Source organism: Tauraco erythrolophus, chromosome 13 (assembly GCF_009769465.1).
Source record: "Tauraco erythrolophus isolate bTauEry1 chromosome 13, bTauEry1.pri, whole genome shotgun sequence".
NCBI lineage: Eukaryota > Metazoa > Chordata > Aves > Musophagiformes > Musophagidae > Tauraco > Tauraco erythrolophus.
The window spans coordinates 10,190,243-10,211,527 of record NC_141477.1 but is presented as its reverse complement, the minus strand read 5'-3'; the positions used below and the strand labels follow the sequence as shown (position 1 = coordinate 10,211,527).

The window sequence follows — 21,285 nt, the reverse complement described above, 5'->3', positions numbered from 1 at the left end:
TCAGTAAGGCAATAGGTGCTGCATTTATTCCCCGGCATCCAAAAGTCCTTAGGAAGAAGCTCAGCGGGATGTCTGCAGTGCACAATGATTTGGGGGACTGCCCCAGGCAGCACTTCCTTCCCCAGGCTGGGAAGGCAGATGTGTTACAGCTGTACCTGCGTGCTGTCCTTTGCTGGGATCACAGCTAAGAGGCGGTACAGCTTCTCTGGGCTTTGCTTATGTTTTGTTCATTCGCTTTGATGCATCCCTTTTTTTTTGAGATATAGGCAGAATTGATACTCCCTGGAGAGTCTATTCAGTGCACCGAAATGCTGTTGGACTTCCACCCTCCTCAGGGCATGTGATAGGGCTTACCCATTTGCTCAGGCTTTCTCCAGAAGGTTGTATTAAATGGACAAAGAAAAGTGTTCTTGGTATATATCTAGCTTATTATAGCATAACTTTTTCTACTTCATAAATGAGTTTAGAAATGTGACAGACACAGGAGTAAACTGAACATAGAATGAAAGAGAAGAACTCACCCAGGGTGTACCGTTGCCATCTTCCAGCTCTTACCTACTCGTCACTTGGAAAGGCCTTATGAAATCCCATGCAATTTTCAAGAGGATGAAATAGAATCACAGAATCATAGAATCATAGACTGGTTTGGGTTGGAAGGGACCTCAAAGATCATGTAGTTCCAACCCCCCTGCCATGGGCAGGGACACCTTCCCCCAGATCAGGTTGCTCAAAGCCTCATCCAACCTGGCCTTGAACACTTCCTGGGATGGGGCAGCCACAACTTCTCTGGGCAACCTGTCAAGTGGCAGCAGCCCAGCGCGGGCAGCTGCCTACGCGGGAGTCTTGGGGCAAGCCCCCCCGCCTCCCCCTTCTCTTCACTGCAGGTCCCCCCCGGCACGGGTTCCTCTGTCTCCTTTTTAAACACTTTTATTCAGAGAAGCGCTGACTGACTCGGCCCTATCCAGAGATCCATCTGATGAGTTTTGGAGCCTCAGGAAGGTTCTCGCATGTCCTTACAGGGGCTGTCACAGCCGCCCCTTCCCTGCTAAAACCCCCCACAGACACCCAGCACACCAGGTCCGAGGAAGAAACACGACCACACAGTAACCGAGAGCTGAGCCTGGCGTCTCAAAAGGCCCTTCGTGAGGTTTAATTAGGCCTGTGCAGGCTGCCCCGCTCGAGGCGGGGGAGTAGATGGAAAGAAGGGGTCAACAGGGCGTAACGGGGACATGAGCTCTGAGCCACAGGACGGTCGCACATAGCGGGTGCTGCGACTGTGGGACAGCCCAGCAGAAAAAGGCCAGAAAAAGCCGGCGCTGGGCCGATTCCCAGGGCAGGGCCCGGCCGCTCTCCGTGTAATAGGAGAGGTGGGACCAACAGCCAGCGCCCTGAGGGAGGTGAAATCCCTGGGTAAAAGCGGAGCTGGGAGCGTGGGCCTCCCGCCCGCAGCTGGAGGATGACGGTGCTGGGGCGCACCACTGTCAGCAGGGCCGCGTCCATCCCTGCGTGGGGCTGGGGCGGCAGCAGCCGTGGGGCTCCAGCCGTCCCCGGCACTGCAGATGCTCCGCTGAGCATGTGCAGCACAGTCTCCCTGTGCCCCAGCAGTGTGTCAGGAGCCTGTCCTGACATGGGCACGGCGATGGGCGCAGCCAGCTCCGCTACCCACCAGTGACCACCCAAGATCTGGTGTGGCTGCGGAGGGTCCGGGCAGCAGAGCCAGGCTCGGGGAACACGCGCACTGCCTCCCTCTGCCCCGCTCCTGAGCGGGGCAGCCGGGTTCCCTGGGGCCTCCGAAATAAAAACACCAGGGATGCTGAGAGGGGTCGTGCCTGGGTACTGCCATGCTGGGTTTCTGCCACGCTGCTCTGCTTATCCCTGTGGCGATGCACGCCTGGAAGGGAAAGGGGCAGGAGACACCAACTGCTCTGCGAGCGTGCGATGCAGCACGCTGACCATCAGCAACAGGGACCGACCGCAGGGGACCTGAGCAAAGGCGGAGGTGTGAAGCACGCTGCCAGATGGGCTTTGCATCCCAGTGTCTGTCTCTGAGGCGGGGGGAAGGTCCTTGGTGCGCCCCAGAGAACACTGTGATGTCACCTGGAGACCCATGACGTCACTTGGTGGTGGGCAGCTATAAATACCAGTGTCGCATAGCGCCAGTGGCACACGAGACGTCGGGTCCTGTAGGCAGCACTTGAGCCATCGAGTCCTGCCAACAGCACACCAGACGTTGTGACCTGCCAGCAGGCAAGGAGCCATCAAGTCCCACCAGCGGAAGCTGAGCCTTGGAGTCCCGCCAGCGGCTCCCATTGAGTTCCGCCAGTGGCTCCCACCGAGTCCCACCAGGGGCACCCACCGAGTCCCGCCAGCGACACCCATCAAGTCCTGCCAGCAACAGAGGAGACCTCAAGTCCCAGCAGCAGCTGACAGGACAGTGAGCCTCAGCAGCAGCAATGGAGGCGTACAGACGTGAGGAGGCGGCACTGCGACCCTTCAGGAACTCCTGCCCCATCTGCTTGGGTCCCCCCGAAGACCCTGCTAGAGTGGAGCCGTGCTGGCACATGTTCTGCCACGTGTGCATCCAGCAGTGGTATAACACGACCATCATGGCCACCTGCCCTCTCTGTCGGCGGTACATCATGGGCATCCGCCGCCTGCAGCCGCAGGGTGACTATGCTGGGGTGGCCCGTCCTCACTGGAGCCTCTTCCATCCCAACGAAGGACTGGGGCAGCAGGGACAGGAACAGCAGCGGGGCCGCTTCCATCCCTACGTGGGGCTGGGGCGGCAGTGGCAGAGACGGCAGCGGGGTCCCGTCCGTCGCGTGCTGGGGCTGGAGCAGGAGGGACAGCAGCGGGGCCCTGGAGGGACCCGGCAGCGCAGACTCTCCGCTGAGAACATGCAGCATACGCACCCCATGCCCCCCCTGCCCCAACGGCGTGTCAGGAGCCGGTCCTATCACTGGGACAGCGACAGCTCCGTGCCAGTGACCGCCCAAGACGTGGCGAGGCTGTGGAGGGTCTGGGCGGAAGAGCCGGGCTCAGGGGACCACCTGCCCCGGGTCCCTCTGCGACGCTTACCAGCAGGGGGCGAAGGCCCCCCGGGGCCCCTCTGAAATAAAATCTCAGGGATGCTGAGAGGGGCTGTGCCTGCTTTCTTCTGTGTTGGTTTGCTCGTCCCTGGGGCATGTGTCCTCGGCCCTGCCCGGCCGGGGTCTGGTGGCCACAGTGCCTCCATCACAGATGCTCCCTTCCTCCCAGCTACTGCTGGCCTCTGTCTCCGCAGAGTCAGGGTTACCGTTGGGAGATACCTGGAGCAAGGGGCTGATCACAGCAGAGGCTCTGCACTGCAGGCAGGAATTTTTCTGCTCTTTGTCAGGAAAAAGCCTTCTGCTTCTCAAACCACGATCTGTCTGAATTTGACTGGAGGCATTGGACATGGGTGCAGGCACTGCCCCTGGAGAGCAGCCAAAATCCTTCATGCTCTCACCTTGTTCCTTCCACTTTTGGAAATGAATTTTAAGTTGCCAGGATTTTCTTCAGCCTTGCTGGGTTTTAGGCCTGGGTTTTAGGAGGAGCAGCAGGAACCACACCAGCACACTGCCTCCACTTGGGTCCCACCAGGCTGTGGTGGTTTTGGCATATGCAAAAGTGAAATAGAAGCCATGGTCTCCAGAGGGCTAGCCAGCCGAGAGCGGATGAACGTTCACATTGGTGTGTAATTGAGGTGTGGTTCTGGCTTCAGTTCTTTTGGCGGTGCAGAGTTAATTACAACTGAACGGTAAAACGTTGCACATGTGTTTTATTTACTGCCTTATTAGTGGCACCTCTTCTCCCAGCGCAACGTCTCAGCTCTTTGCTCTGTTCAAGGAAACCAGAAGAACTCCTTGCAGAGATGGCCCACGCTCACTGATGTGCTTGGGCTGGAAAACGAGCTGAAGGACGTGAGCGAACCACCGCGTTTTGCCTCGGAGCCTACTCGTAGGCTGAACGCATTGCCCCAGCTCCTGAGCCCATCGCACCACGAAGGTGGGCACTGGGCTTCAGCCCCAGACCTGCAGGACATGCCTGTGTTTGACAACCAGCAACATCTCTCTTCCCAGCTGTCTCCCGGCACTGCTCCATGATGTTTTACAGTCTTCTCCAGCAAGAGGCATCGGGGATAGATGGAGCCCGGTGCGCAAGACCCTCGGCTCGCTCCGAGCCGCAGTCGCCCAGGCTGCCTGGCACTGAGCCGCAGCTGGCTGAATCGCTCGCCGCCGCAGCATCCACTGCCTTGGCTGCCATTAGGCCAGTTTAGTTAAACTTCTATTATTCTTACTCCTATATTACCCATCTGCTGTACTTCTACACACATGTCATTAAAAGCATGGGCCTGCAATACTAATAGCATCGACCATACAAGGACATCCCAAAGCTTTATTAATGCAAATGAAACATTTTGAAGCAGACTGAGCAGGGTAAAGCACTGTCATTATTATTTTCCAGAAGTACAATTCTCTTTGGCATTAAAATGTCATCCACTTGGATTTTGTGACACTGCCACACTGACCCACATCCATTGCTTCTACTGAACCTGAAGTTTTTTAGTAAATTTAAAAAACCTCCAAGGCAAGAATGCAGCTTACAGCTTCCCAAGGCAAGTCTGCCTCGAGAATATTGTATTACAAAATCAAAATGCCTTTCTGCTTTCCAAAGCATATAATTTACAAACAGTTAAGGAAGACGTAAGACATAAACTGATGCCACATGGTCAGGGGTGGCAATCTGTCTGCGTGGGGTTAGAAGGAGACCCTTAGCATGGATGGTGCTTTCAGTTGAGCATGGTATTGACAGAACTGAAAAATGGAGAGTACTACTCAAAGGACATCGATACATAGAACATTTACTCAGTCTTATCATAATAAATGCTGTATAAAAAAAAATAAAGAGCTGTAATCTCAAAGCTGTGATCTTATTATAAAATCCTACTTACAACATATGTAGTGACCTGTAAACCTGATGACCATTGTTTAAAGGGAAGTAAAATCTGGGAAAAAGAAAATCTTTCTGATAATTTTATACATATTAAATTTGTTAGCAACATCTAAGATCACTACAGCTTAAAGTTGTGAAAGAAAAAAAAAATTCTTCATTTCTTCACTCTACTTAATATGTGCATTTCAAAGGGGTTATTTTTTTAAAGACGGTTTCATTACTTGCCCAGAATGTTTAGCTAGAGATTTTGCTCTTGGGAGAAAACATTTATAAGCATCAGCAAGATAATTTTATATATAGTTAGAAACACTGTATTTAAAAGCTACTCCAACAAAAAGATATGCTAAGAAATATCAATTTAAAATAATGGACATCAGCACAAAAAAAAAAAATACCAGTAAAGAAAAAGAATTCTTTTTAAAATCATTGTGTCCTGGAGCAATCCTGACCAATGGAGTCTGGTCCTTATGGGAATTAGCACCTAATGGTGTGATTTTTGAAAGAATTTTCTCCAAAGCTCACTCACATCAGAGAATGCCAAGTGTTCAGGTTTAAGGCCAAGAGTAGAGAGTCTAAACATTTATTGTGGTCTTGCACATAGTATCGCCCAGAAATCTTTAATGAGAGTCTCCAGCAGCTACCCTGGAAGTCAGTAATGTGCCGACCTTCATAACTGGTATATTCCTAAGGACTTCTAGTGATAAATATCCACTCTGCTCTTAGGTAAGATTTTTTTAGGGTCATGCTTCTTCCAACATGTATTAGCCTAATTTTAGCTTCCATCCACTGATTTATATAGTTCCACTTTCGCCTATTAGTTTAAAAAGCCTCCTGCAACCATAAATCTGTTTCCATGGTATTTATCCAGTCTGATACATATCCTCTTAACGTTATTTTAACGGGACTGAGCCTTCATTAGAAACGCAGGTTTTACAGACATCCCATCATTTTTTGCAGAACTTCTCTGAACCCTCTACAAATTGGTATAACCCTTTTTTAAAACCTGCTAACATCAGAGTGGGGCTGAATGTCTGGGCAGCCCTGGCATCGGCAGGGTGCACGGGAGCAACAGTCTTTCCCCCCACAGTCCCGTCCGAAGGCTCGTTCAGTGGCACGAAGCCAAAGCTCACACGTGGCTGGGTTTCAGCACGACTCCGAGTCCCTTTCACCATCATGGCACTCTGAGATCGAATCCTCCCACCCTGCAGATGCAGCCATCTTCTTTGTTCCTGAGTGCACGCCATTGATTTGGCTGCGTTAAAATGCGTAGGAGACTACACCCATTACAATGGGCTTTGAATCAAACTTCAAAAGAAAATGTGCTGTGAAAAACGGGGCTTTCCAAGGACCAGAAGACAGGCATGTTAAAAGCTTATTCCAGTAGCATTCTGCAGCAGGAAATACTTATCGAGGCCAAAAGGATAGCCAAATGGTAGCCTGCAACAAGACCCAGCAGGAGCGTTCACAACCCAATCAATGAAAGAAGCAATCAGGGACAGTGAGTTGTCAACTATTTGTTGACACGGAATATCTGCACCTGTTAGTACAGCCCTATTTTAGGCTTCCAGTTCTGGCAGTGTTCATGCAAAAAAAAGTACTTCCTAACTCATCTATTTTAATCAATTTTAAAATTTGTGAAAGAATTTGTGCCTTTCTGTACATCTACTGAAGTGTCAAATTCAAACCAACACTTAAGTGCAGGCTGGTCAGTTTGCCATTTCCTAAATCCTCCTTCAGTTGGACTGAAGAATCTTTTAAATGCATCCCATGTAAAGAATCCTGAATTCAGTTCCAGAATCAGGATTTAAAATAGGAAATAAAAAGCACATAATTTATCTTTATTTAGTAGCTTTCACATTCCGTTTTCCTGAAGTGTTAATGCTGACAGCACAATATATAATAGAGGTTCTTTGCTAATTGATCTATGAATTTGGCAGGTTGCACCAGCCTAAACCTATGATTAGGTTTTTAAGCAGGGGAACACAACAGAGTCCTCCTGTCTGTTGACAATTGCTGGGTCTTTTCCAAAGTCCTCTTTATTCCACATTAAAGTACATCACAGCCAGTTGTCCTGTGTTTTAGCAGATGTAACGTGAGCAAGACTTTTTGTGTTCAGTTAGAGAAGAAGTGAGTGCTGCAGAGTGCTCGGCTTGTAAAAATGAGTTTTGTAGTAGATAGCACTGTGCTGAAGCTGGAAATAAAAATGTAGGCAACAGAAATATCCACACAATTTAAAATGAAGATACATTATAGATGTGAGCTTGCTGGCAGAATCTTGATGTTGTTTCAAGGCTTCAGACTTCACACAGTTGCAAAGGTTTTCAGGAGTAACACGTGGACTTAACCATCTCGCTGGGCGACCTGTAACCTGCTCTGAGGAAGGTGGCCTTGGACCACCCTGGCCAAGAAAGGAGATCGCCATGCAGCTCTCAGCAGGAGTGATGAGGAGCTAGTCAAGCTCTAAATGCACACCAATAATACATGAGAAAGTGTTAACTGGGTAATATTAATGTAAAAGAAATACCACTTTGGAAATGTGAAATAAAAACTTCAGCGATGCGGAAGGGTGCACACACATTGCATCTGATACGAAAACAAGTAAAACATTCTAATTCTGAAGCTCCTCATGGCCCAGCTGTGTGCCTGTGAGCACAAAAGGGGTTTTCCTCCGCTTCCCAGAAAGTTCAAAGTTTGGTGGCTTACTAGAGAGCACCAAAATTACTCTTGCTAATAATTTCCCAGCTCAGTTTTACATCCTTAGTAACAGTGCAAATTCAATTTACTTGATAAGTGACTGAGATCAGTCCATCCTTTAAATTCTGCTATTTGTATCAGTGCCATAAGCAGAGCCTGCATGTCTTTTGTTTGTTTATTTATTGAAAACACAGTAACAAAAAAAGGAAATTTTCCATTGAATTATGGCAATATCATGATGTGTTGTGTTAAAATCCGACTTTTTTCTTTTTATTCTCTCTCTGACTCACTAATGATATTATAATTTTTGATTTCAGGTAGATATCCTGAGTTTGTATCTGTAATAAACTATTCAACTTTAAAAAGGAATTTTACATCCCCGTTCAACTTTCATACTACTTCATTGTTTCACCGAGGAGGTCTATTTATACAAGTATGAAAGATGTGTGCTGCAAGGATCAGTAAATGCTCATCTCGGATTAAGTGATCTTATGTCTAACAGCTTTTTGCTTCTGCTCTGAGTGTTCCTCTCTCTCATGACAGAGAAACATGCATGCAAACTGTCCTAATGATGTCCTTAAAGAGCCTCCAGGTATCAGTTAAGCCTTCCCCTGTCTCACTGGGGATAATCCCAGTGGGAAATGATACTCAGTTTGAGGAACATGCTTGGAGTGATACCACCAACACTAAAAGGAATTGTAGTCTCCCTACAGGCTAAGAGCAGGTTATGCAATGGAGATAAAGGACTGGAGTAATTCATGTAGCCTCCCTCGGATCATGGTTTTAGAGCATGTTTAGGGTTTTGATTTGCATTTCTGTCTTTAGGTATGTCTCTGGGATCAGTGACTTTCTCAGCAAGGCATTTGTTTGCTCCCATGGCGCACTCTCTGATGAGACACGTTTGCTCCTGAGCACCCTCTGTTCTGCGCTGGGCAGTAGTTGCTCCTGAGAAACTGTGCTTTGGGATAAGAGCACACACCCGTGAATTTCTTTGTAGGCTTCATGATCTGATTAGCAAACAAATGTTTGGACACATTTCATGGAAAAAAAAACAGCAAATGCACTGCTATTGGAGAAGACAACAAACGGAAGGGCGTTACCAGGATTTTGCTCAAACCTCTCCCACCAAGCAGGCTGGTTCTGTTTGTGGCTCATCACTGGAAGAAAAAGAAGTAGTCTCAAGACAACTATGACTGGCAAAGCAAAGGTTAGACAGGCACCCTTCAACTCCTGGAGAAGTGTACAAATTCCTGACTACGAGCACTGCTTTGATAGGACGGTAAAACTATTGCTGAGAAAAATGGTTCTGTGTTGGTAAATCCTAAGAGAGGGCAGCATTAATTTCTCTCCAGATTTGGCAAAAAAAATTTATTAATGTGTTTTTGCCTTTATATGTTTGACATTAAATGTCTGACAGTGTATGTTGGACTGAAATTCTTCCCTCATGGGCATGAGGGTTGTAGTTGATTTCTGTAGGCAGAGGTGCTGCAGTGGTGGCCGTCCTGATAGTTTTTGTCACCTTCAAGTGAACGTGGAGGTGGTGTTGGCATTGCAAGCCAGGCTACTACTTGCTTCTGGTGGAGCAGTAGAGCAGGTTTGTGCTCATGAAACTTTTTCGGGCTTATTTCCTGGTCGTGGGTGAGACAGAAACCCTTGCTTTATGGCCTAGAGCATGACACTAAGGTTTTGTTTGCCTGTTTCCCATTCGTTTGAATTAACTACAAGGTTATTTTCTCTAAAGACATTCTTTTTCCTGAGTGTTTGTACGGTGATTCCCAAGAGGGGCATTGATCTCCCTAGCACATCAGCAAGAGTTATCAGGTTGAGGAAGATCACAGCAGTTGATAACAAGCTGAGCTTGTAGCAAGGGAACTACCTTGGGATTTCAGGTACAGGTGCCTAGATTGGTTTGATTTTGTCATCAGACACCAGTGAAATGTTTTGCCTGGAACAGCAGCAGATGGTGATAGTCTGCAAAGTGTTTTCCACGGAAGATGGATTCATCACTCCACTACATTCATTTCCAGGGGCAAAGGAGATGCCGGTGTCTCCTGTTTGAGGTTACTGCTACTGATCATCAGTTCAGGCATCACTTTTGGCTTTGTTGGGAAAGCCCAGCCCTAGTAGCAGGTATGCTGCGAGCAGGAACAGGAACTCCATCCTCCTTTGTTCAAATGCACCGTTGGAAACACATGGCTGAGCAAACTAAGAGAAGTAATCCAGCAAAATAGAAGGACAGGTGGGAAAATAATTTATTTCTTCAGTGTCATGGTTTGAAGTGGGGGAGAGGTCTGGGTGGCAGAAGCTGCCCATCAGACCGGACTCCCATCCCCCTCGGGGCTTGTGCCAACCGGCATCTCTGCGAATTGGCCTGTTTACCTCGGGACAAAGGAACCGGAAAGGTGTGCCTTTGCCCAGGAGCAAGAAGGGAGGGGGGCACGGCCCCCGCTCCCAGCCAGGTCGGTACCCCGTCTGTCGAGGATGGCCCCGACGGAGCCGCTTGGGGAACTTGGGGAGAGCCCCGCTCCCAGGGTGCCCACCGGGCCGAGTTCAACCAGAAAAGACTGAGATCTGAGAAACGGCCACACACATCATACAGGTCAGTGAAGATGGAACGGAACAACGTGTGCCGCGGCTGAGTTCCCCTTGCAAGTGGCCCCCTTGCAGCCAGTCCTCAGTGGAGCAAGCAGAGACCCACTCTCAGCCCATGGAGGATTCACGTCGAGAAGAGATGCCTGAGCCTGAGCACGGTACGCATCTAGAGTCCGTGGGATGACCCCCGCCGATGGGGAGGTGTTTCGTTAAAGGAGATGCCTGAGCCTGAGACTATTGTGAATCATGGGCACAGGTCAAGGCGCATTTACACATTTACACATTTTAAGTCTGTATGACGACGCATTTAAGGTCGGTATGACAACCCACGCCAGAGCGCATTTAAAGTCTGTGTGATGACCCACACCAGAGCGAGTGGCAACAGCTCCTTAAAAGTCCGAGACTGGTAAAGCCCGCACCTGGGGCAAATCCAATGGGGTAAGGATTTGCCTCCTAGCGGGCAGGATTCACGCTTTCACCGTGAGTAGGGGATCCACTGGATCAAGGGACAATGGTGTAAGGACTCCTTCTCCTTTAAGAGAAGCAGCAGTAACAACATGGAATGAACTGACCTGCACTCCCCCATTCCCTGCCCCCCTGCCCCGCTGAGGGGAGGAGGTAGAGCTGGGAAGAAAAGGCAAAAGGGGGGGATTGGTGTTGGTTTTAAGATCTGGCCTTGTTTTCTTGTTATCCTCTCAAGTAACCATTTTTGTTTGCTTTTCTCTTTGTAGGTAGCTGTTAATAAACTGTTTTGCTTTAAGAAAACAGCCTCTTTTGCCCAGGACCGTGGTTGGTGGGTGCTCCTCTGTTCCTGTCTCGACCCTCAGCTCTTTTATTACATTTTTCTCCTCTCCATTTTACTGGAGTGGGAGAGCTGCGTGGGGTTTAGTTGCTGGATTGGCCTAACCCATGACATTCAGTCTCTTACCAGCATTTGCTGTTATTTCATCTGGGTGTGGGTTGTTCAGTGCTCTTGCAAGGTTTAATTAAAGGTCAGCAGCTTGTTCAGGCACAGTCAGAAATTACACTCCTCTGTTTGCACTTGTGCGTGTTGCAGGCAGGGAGATCCTTCAAAGTTCAGCCCCCTTTTATCCTTGACTTTAAACCAACACAAGGCTGGCATTGTTGTTTTATTGGAACGGTTAGATAAAACTAGACCTAATCCACCTCTGAAGGTGCATTGTTGCTGTATTAGCACGTGAAATGCACAGCAATTAGTCTGCTGACATATGGGAAATACATGGAATTTTTGTGGTTTTGAACCCTTCAAAGCCCATGTTCTTCAATTTGCCTCTGAAGAGCTTTGTTTCCTGAGACCGGTGCCTTTTCTTTCACGATGCAAGTCAGGAGGCTACTGTCTATTGTGGTTTACTTCTCCCTGTCTGGCAGTTATTATCAGAGAAATGTGCAGGCACTTTTCAAGACACTTCTGTTAAGAAACCAAACAGATTTGGTTTAGTTCTCTTTTCCCTTTTCTGAGAGGGTTAGGGGAGTCAGTTCCTACTTCCTCTGACAGACTTGAATGCCATTGCATAGTTACCACAGCTGCTAATATTCAGGTGAACATCTCTTAAAGTTGTAACCCATATTTATCTTGTATAACAATAAATATGAGATTAAAAATATGGATTTGAACATGCAGTGTTTAGCATGGACAGCAGTGGTCTTGGTTTTGCAGCACAGATTACTTTTGTGGCAGCCATAGGCTGGTTTGGCACATAGCTTTCTCTCTGCTTTTTTTTTTTTTAAGTCATGTGTAAACACCAGGAGGATGGTAGCGAGGTCCAAAGCTCACCTGCATCAGCAGAGCCCTTGCCATGGCCCACAGCAAACTTTGAATCCAGTGCTGACACCAGAAGAGGCGATCCCTGATGTTCCCAAGCCCATATACCTGCAGCAAAACCTGGCCCCTCTCGTGTTCAGCCCTGAGAACCCCACACATGGAAAGACAGAGTAAACCCGCAAACAGGCCTTTGTTTTCTTCAGTGAGGCTGTTGTCTTGGAGGAAATGAAATAACTTCTTGTGTAAGAACGTTATGAGAAAGAATGGAAATTCCTTCCTTTCTGAGTGGAAATAACCATCAAAGACTCCATCTTCCCAGTAATCTCTATCAGTCTCATGGGCTTTCACAGAAGAAAACAAGATATTAAAACACAAAACCATTATTGTTTTTCATTTAAGTCTAAATTCTGTGAATGTCAGTTTGGACTTTCTAGCCAGCTTTTTCTCTGGAACAAGCTAGTAAATGTTTTACAAAGCTGTATTTGTAGTCATTTAGGTTTTGTTTTATTGAGAATCTGTGAAGAACATCTGTTACTCTATGTCCACAGTGCCATCTCAGCCCCATCTGGTGAACTGTTCTGCTGGCTTAAGAACATCTTTAAAACTGATGAGAAGCAGTTAGGACAACAACTGTAATTGGATTTGTAACCCAGAGGGTCTGTCTGTGTCTTGCTTCCCTCTTCTCTGTCAGACAGAAGCTAAAGGAGAGGAGAAGAGAAGAAATCACATTCATCTTCTGCCTTGTGAACTGTGCTGAAAAGGGATGTCCTGCTGCTGCCTGGCTGCCTGGCAGAAGGGTGCACAGAGCTCCCAGCATTGAGTCTAGCAAGGACCTGGTTTATGGCTTGGTGGCTGGTGGTGGCTGGTTGTCTCTTCTTACTGGGGCAAAACCAGTTGCCCCAGGCACTGCTCAAACATCAAGTAAGAGGACCAAGTTTGCTCTGAAGACCAATGTGTGATACGCAATAAGCTTGCAAAGCTTTTACCTTGCAAGTTTTTTGCACACCACCACCTCTCTCTGGGGCTTCTCTGCTGCCTTGATAAGAAAGGGTTATCCCTGCCCACGACAGGGGGGTTGAAACTAGATGATCTTTGAGGTCCCTTCCAACCCAAACCATTCTGTGATTCTATGATTCTAGAGTTTGACACAACTGAAAAAATATCTCCAAGTCTTGAAACCTCAGCTCACTAAATCAGCCTGACATTTGTTGATGAAGAGTGTGTCAGCTCGGGTGCGAGGCTAAAGCTCATGAAATGCTCTGCACTGGGGCTCAGAAAGCTGAACAGCCGTAAGGCTGGACAGCAGCAGCAGGCTTCTGAGCCTCTTGCCTGATTTGGCACTCACTGTCCATTTGCTGGTGTAGGGAGTTTGGCTTTCTCTGACCAACTGACATTAGTTCTTAAATTATGAACAGTTACAACCACAGTGTTAGTACTGCGGGTTGCTTGAGTCAAGCGGAGTGGAATGCTTTCTCTGTGCTTGTTCAGACAGCTGAACTCAAGTAAGGCAGGCATTCATGTTCAGGTGCCATGGGAATGCTTAGTGGTAAGCACAGCACATACTGGTCAGGGTAATCAGGGCCAGGGTCTGAACTGTGTCATCAAGCAGGTATTTGTGCACTTAGGATTGTGGCAATAGCAGTTTTGCAGTAACCCCCCGTGCAGGAAGTCCCTCTGGGCTGTCTGAGACCTTTCACACTTCCCTTCTCACTACCTGGGTGGTACAGAGTTAGTCCCTGTTACCCAAGTTGTGTAACAGACTTAGTTCCCTTTAGGTCTGGATTGTGGGGTGGATCAGTGATAAAACTCATATTAAAGAATGAGTTACAAAGGACAAGTGTGAGGAGGAAAAAAGGATTTGAGAAGAGGGTAGTGCTGCCCATTCAGCAGTCCTGTTGGCTAGCTGGCAGCTGAGTGAACATGTGCTGACATCTCCTCCAAGGGCATCTTTCTTCCTCCCTGTTAGCGATGGGGTTTTCCTGGATTGGAGGAAAGAGCAGACAAAGACCTGGTTCTCTCTCTCTTCTGTGCTTTCTCATTTGAAATCTCACTTTGTTACAACAGAGGGAGGTGAGGGACACTTTTTCATTACAGCAGCTACCTCCTCTCTCCTCTTCATACCCCAGTGCTGAGGCATCTCGTGCTCATGCAGAGTTTTACGCTCCCATCAGTGCTCGTGGTTTGTATATCCATCATATCCCAGAAGTAGGCTATTCTTCCCAAATGTACTTTATGTGTGTGAACATGAAGATATCCTGAAATCTCATCTCATTTCCCTTGGCTAAAGCAGTAACGTGAATTCAGTGATAACTACTTCATGAATGAACTTGTATTAATTTGGGAGTTTTATTTCAAAGGGTATATGTTATAGAGGGCTCTAAATCATAAAATTGTCCGTACAAATATAATCCCAGTGTAATACCATTGATCTAATTCAAATTTCTTCTTTGTCTAAAGACTGTTCTGTCCACCTCCCATCACTTCCCAAATGTCTGTGGTTTTATGGAGCCAAGGCGTTAGAAAGATGTCTTTAGCAATAAAGAGTCAATGGCTTGATGGGATCAAGATTATTGCAGTCACAGGGATTTGGCACAGGCAAGGTAACAGGGGTTAACATACCAGAAAGGAGGCAACTGCCTTGCCAAGGGTAAGCTGCTAAACATCAGCATGTAGAGGGAAAGAAGACCGAGTCCTGGAACTATCACTTGGGCTAAGGAAACACAAGCTATAATTGCAGAAAGCATTTATAATCATTACTTTTCAGAAGAAATTCCTTCACTAGATTACTGGCAAATGGTAATTTTATAGTAATGACAAATTGCAAATGTATTCTCCGGAATCCTGGAAAACACTTAGTTGGAACAGGAAAAATGCCCCGATTAATCTCTTTAGCATGTTACTCTTCCTGTTTAGAAATTCAGAGTCCCACAGGATTAGTTCTAATAAGTTCACACAGACCTGTGTTGCTCATGGCAACCCCAAAAAAAGCAATCCAGACACAACTGTGGCCTCAGCATTGGCTATTTCTGGGGTGAAGGAGCTAAGGAAAAGCATGGCCAGCCCCACAGACATGTCTGTGGTGTGAGTGCCTGCTTACAGCTGGGCGGCCAGAGGACAGGAAGGGGAGAACAAAAGACATTCTGGTGCTAACTGCTGGGATGTGCAGGTTTTTTCCTTTCTTTAAAAGGACAGAGAGGAGTTTGAAAAGGAGAAAGATAATCAAAGGCGTAAAATGAGTTTGGCATGAGGAGAGAGTAAATAGAATAACATTCTTCAGTTCCAAAAGAGATATCAGGCAGTAGGGATGATAAAGGTCTATAAAATCACTGAGAAGGTGGAAAAGGTGACCAGAGAGTGATTATTCACTGTTTCTCGCAGTAGAAGAACCAATGGGATTCAAAGGAAATTATCAGGCAGCAAATTTAAAATGAGCAAGAAATACTTTGTTCACATGACAAACAGATAGACTGTGGAACTGAATGCCACTGAGTGTTGTGAAGTTATAAATGAGATCAAGAATTCATGGAAGACAGGTCTCTCAAAGGTTATTTTAAAAACGAGGTGTGGATGCAACTTCTTGCTGTGGAATTTTTTAAGCTAGAGTGCTGACAGCTGCCCCATTTTGTATCATGGCCCTAAACCTGCCAAGGACAAGAGATAGGATTAGATGAACCCATGATGGTCTATCTAGATCCAGCCCACCACGTCTTTTCCATGTTCTCACATACACACAGGTTGTGATATTCCAAAATACGTTGTTGCTTTTGTTGTTTTTGGCTGTGCCTAGGCAGATTTCTTTGGAAGGTTTTGAGTCTGTCCTGGTGTAAGACTGAGCTCCACAGATCAGGGGACAAAGTTTGGATCTTAGTATACATGAAAAATATTCGAGTGAGATCCAGTACTCTGGCATGAGTCCTGTATTCTTCTTTCTGTCCCCATGGTAAATTGCTGATGACTTTCACAAGGTAGAATAGAGACGGTATACAGATATATTCCTTAGAGGAAAACACTGTTGGAGGACATTAAGTTGATGCATCTGAATTAGAGCTATTCAAATTGCTTTCATTCTTTCATTCCTTCACTCTGCAAGGGACAAGCCAGCAGCTAGCTGTGGGTGTGGGCTACTATGTGCAGTCCTGGACAGTTGTGCTCCAGGCTTGATATGCTGTCTGCTCTGCTCATGTGCCCAACAGCATGGGCACATAGCTGTCTGCAAAGACCCTCCGTGCAGGACTCCTGCTTCTGCTTCAGGAAGGCCTGATGGCCTGAAATCCTGGACAAACAAGCTGCACTGGGTGATGTTGAAGAGGAAAAGGGATCAAAAATATTCTTAATCTCACTTGTCTACTGTTAAATCCAAGACTGTAAAAAGTGCTGTGCCATCAAGATACCAAAGAAACTCCCTTGGTGAGTGCAGTGATTCCCAAGGCTTATTAGCCTGCTTAGTGCTTAGGAGTAGCTGGAAGATGTATTCTAGTTATTGTTATAATTGAATCATTTAAAGTTTCCTTCCTTTCAACCTCACAGTTTGTAGCTGGGGTTCTGATTTCAGACCATCATTTCAATCTGATTACCATTTTAGTTACACCTTTTCTACTCTCACGTTGTCTATTGTTCCAGTTTTCAGCCCTGTATTCAAGATAGAGGGATAGGAAGCAGGCAGATGTGTGCTGCAGCCTTTTCATTTGACTATGTGATTGACTGTCAGAATTCAAGCAAGACTCTCTCTGTGATATTTCCCAGTTTAACACTGCTTGTGCATGAAATGCCTGGGCAGGCAGAGCTTGCAGAAACCACTGTCTGCTTGCACTGGGACCGTCAATAAGGACCCAGAAAGCCAGGAGCTTTTCTTCTCTGTGTCCATGATGCCATAGCAAAAGCGGCCATTTTTCTATCAATTAGGATTATTTCAGTGTCTTTAAGAAACTTGCTTCTAAATCTTCACAGATGTAATTCTTTTGCATTTTGATAATTTTCCTCTTTAAAGTTTGCTACTATCTACCCTATGTTAGTGATTTCAAAACCCCCCTAACCTGGCAGGCACGGAGTGGCCAGCTGGATCAGAGCAGGGTAACGGCTGCCTTTTCTACACCCACAAATCACAATTAATGTTAGGAAAAGAACTTGATAAAGGAGTTACACTGCATTCACTGTGTCGGCTGTGGAGCACAGCAAAGCTGCAGTTGTTCCCAGTGGAGGATGTTGATGCCCTGGAGCTGCACTCCCCGCAGTGTTGTTACACGTTTTTTCCTTCCATCTGGGAGTAGTAACCTCACTTTCAAACAGCTTTAGGCAGTGGGCTGAGTGTGTGCAGGACCTGCACCATCTCTGCTGCCTCTTCGGAGCCCCGTCCATCCAAGGTAACTGTCTCTTTTTTGGTCTCGTTCTTCTAGGGATATCTATGCCCATTCCAGTCATTGGTTTGCAGGATGAATCCAGGGTGTTCGTAAATGGGACCTGTGTCCTCAACGATGAGAACTTTGTCCTCATTGGATCCTTCATGGCATTCTTCATCCCTCTCATCATCATGGTGATCACGTACTGCCTGACCGTCCAGGTGCTGCAGAGACAGGCAACAGTGTTTATGTGCGGAGAGGTGCCCAAGCAGAGGAGGAGCAGCGTAAACTGCCTCAAGAAGGAAAACAACACAGAGAACATTTCAATGCTTCACAATCATGAGGGAGCATCTCACTTGAACTCTCCTGTAAATAAGGAAGCAGTGCTTTTTCGGAAAGGAACTATGCAGTCCATCAACAACGAGCGAAGAGCCTCCAAGGTCCTGGGCATCGTCTTCTTTTTGTTCCTCATCATGTGGTGCCCGTTTTTCATCACTAATGTCATGTCTGTCCTTTGCAAGGAAGCCTGCGATAAAGACCTCTTGAGTGAACTCCTGGATGTGTTTGTTTGGGTGGGGTACGTTTGCTCTGGGATTAATCCCCTCGTATACACACTCTTCAATAAAACGTACCGCAGGGCTTTTTCCAATTACATCCGTTGCCAGTACAAGACTGGTAAAAAATCAGCACTGCGGCAGAATCAGTGTCTGAATGTCGCTTCAACAGCTTTATATGGGAAAGACCTGACTTTAACTAGTTATCGAAATGGCAATGAACTCAACAGCATGGAACTAGGTGAAGTTGATGAGGGCCTTGAAATGCAACCAGGGACCTCAGAGCTCTCCATAAACAGCTGTAATGTTGTAAGCGAAAGAGTGAGCTGTGTGTAAAGGTGGCTCACACAGCCCTGTGCTACGGTGTATCTGTAGCCAAAATGTGTTGTGTAAAAATGTAAGTGTTGGTCAAAGGACAATGTAAATATTGCATTCTAAACAAAGCTTTTTTTTTTTTTAAAGAAAAAAAAAGAGTTGTCTTTCCAGTCCAGTACTTAAAATCATATATATTAATATACTGCAGTGAAGTTTAAGGTTCTATATTTACTGTTAATACTAGATCAGAACTATTAGTTACTTTGCATATGTCATGGAAAAAATGTTTGAATTCTTCTTCCAGTGCATGAACAAAAATACTGAATATTTATCTCAGGTGGCATTTGCTGGAGTCCAGAATGGCACGTTAATAGTTATATATCAAATACATGCTATTAGACTTGGTCAGTATAACTTTCTTTTTCAAGTTGACAGTAAATATATACTTTAAATCCTCACCCCTATTTGTGCCGTGTAAAGACTGTACAGAAACCTGGCAGAGAGGCATCAGGAAAGTGTAACAGCTGTGCAGGCACCTGGCCAGATGTCCTGTTACGGGTGGTGGCTCACTGCCATACTGGGGCAATCTTGCACTTCAAGGGACCTCTGTTAAATTCTGACTCCCTCTCCAAACCTGCTGTTTTCTTTCCATCCCTCAGGAGGCTCCAGCGGCCCTTAGGAAGGTGGGGAATGCAGTTCTGGTGTGGTTTTGCGATCCTGGCTGGGATCGCTTGCACACTTGGAGAAGCAGCGTGAGAAACAGAGTGAACCCCAGTGATCTGCTTCAACCATTTCACAAATGGAGTGCCTCAGATTTATCAAAAGCCCTCCTTTGGTCTTATAGATAATCATCAGGTCTGGGACGGAACAAGCCATGCTCGGTGTGGATGGCACTGCCTTCACAGGTTGCTTGGATGACCAGGGTCTTTAGCCGACCTGGAGAAGGGCGCTCTGGCTTTGTATGAGCTTTCGTCCTCTCGGTCCTCACATCCATTTATTCCTTAGCTTGTTTAGCTTTTGCTGTTCAGCGCACTAGGACTTGCAGTGCTGATGATAAAACGCTGGTTCGTGTGTAGAGCAGAAGCTGCTGCGCGTGTGGTGCTGGTCAGGACCAGGCTGTGGGGTGCAGGATACGCCTCCCTGGGGGATGCTCAGAAGAGAGGCATAAATGAGGGTCCCTGCTTGTTCCTTCGGTCTCGGGAGGGGGTGGGCAGAGCTGGACAGAGTATATGACTGGAATCATTTGCTGGTGACGTGCTTCAAAAGTGAACGATGACCAGGGACAGGAAAGAAGCAGACCTGGAGCTAGTCTATATGAAAGATTAATCTGGATTAACTTTTAAATTTGATTTATTCCATTTCACTCCCAAAGTAAATTATGGTATATCATATTAACGCCACTTACATCTTAATGAAAGCATCCACATCAGGATTTAATGCAGTTTAAGTAATCTGCTTTTAGTTCACACCATGTATAATTTGAATTAATTTTCCTCTGTGTTCCCATGTAGAAAAAAACTCCAAGGCATCGTGTCTTTCTGGCACTGTGCCTCTGGGGTGATGCCTCTCATATAATTTTCCTTGTGTAAAGTATTGTCTAATGCCAGATATCACCTATAAGGTTTTTAGGTTTTCATTAATACACAAATGCTGTAGTGCCCATCTAACATGGATACATTTAGCATCACTGACAGCCTCTGGCTATGAAAATCCTCAGAACAGAAAAGCTTACACTAGGCACGGATAAATTGCATTTTACTAACATGAACTGCTTGTACTCTAAGGTTGCTGTGCTCATCCCATCAAAATTAACTTGTAGAAGAAATGGAAAATTCTGCTAGTGCTTTAGCATAACGTTGTGCTGTTGCATTGCTGTATACAGCAACAACCTCACTGAGGCCACTCCACTACCGAAACACAACATATGGGTCGCATCTGCTGCTGAGTTGCTCCTTAAGGGTTGATGGTCCTCACTTCTCACTCATCCGCTCCTGGGTAAAATCCATAGTACTTCCATGTGTGCAGCAGAGGTATCCCAGTGCGGAGTGGGGCTTACTGCTTGCAGAAGGCAGGAGAGATGCACCGTGTGCCAGCCTACTGATACCATCATGGGCTTGACCGCTTGGGAATCCACTTGCTTCTCCAAAAAGGTCTGGTAACCAGTAGGAAAAGGATGGGTCAGAGACACAAACTTGTGTCTTCAGTGACTGTCCTTTGCTGTGAGTCAGATTTAACTGTCTCAAACAGTATAGAGAAATCAGAAAGCTCACATTGCTTCTTAAATTCTTTTTTCCCTTGGGTGAATTCATAGCACATCTTTTCTAAACATGTATATGTGTGTGTGTGTATATGTGTGTGTGTACATATATGTATATTTAAAAGCCAACCACAGACTTTGAAAGCATTTAGCAATAAGTTGAATTACAGTAGCTTCTAGCACATGTGTGAATAGGTCATGTGTGAATAGCTCATTTTCCACAGCATCCTCAAATCAGTATAAGTCCACACACAGGCATCTTTGCGTAGGAACCTTCACATCTTGCTGGTTCTATTGTATGGGCAAAAAGGGAACCTACTATACTTGGATGTAAATAATGGGAATTGAACAGAGAATTTACAGAATTTTTTAAATGTTTTTTAAAACTTCAGCACCAGAACTGTAAATACATTGAGCGCTGCGACTCAGCTGGACCCGTACTGATGTATGTCACTTGTTTAGATAAATAGACAAGGGGACTGCCTTACAGTGCCTGCATTCTCTCCCAGGCAGCGGTTGGTAACATTTTTGTCAATGGTTAAATACTGTCACTTACCCAACTTCCTTTGGGTCATTCACATCAGGGTTTTGTGATGCTGCTATTAATTTATTAAAGAAAATTTGTTGGTTTAATCACTCAATTTTTTTTTCATGGTCTATCAGAAAATAAATAAATGAACGTGCCCTCTCTTTCTTTCATCTGTCCCCAATTAAAATCTTTCCTGAGTGAAAAATATATCCTGACCAAAATACAAAACAACGACAAAAAATTAGAATAAG

General features: G+C 46.3%; 1 protein-coding gene across 1 annotated transcript in view; it reads left to right on the top strand.

The window, feature by feature from the left end:
* The window catches only part of HTR2C (5-hydroxytryptamine receptor 2C), a 119,685-nt gene extending 101,416 nt beyond the window's left edge, over positions 1 to 18,269 (top strand). The window contains exon 5 of the mRNA XM_086619563.1: positions 17,437 to 18,269. Within this exon, the coding sequence (XP_086475689.1) occupies positions 17,437 to 18,269 (833 nt within the window). The remainder of the gene's footprint in view (positions 1 to 17,436) is intronic.
* The last annotated feature ends 3,016 nt before the right edge of the window (positions 18,270 to 21,285 follow it).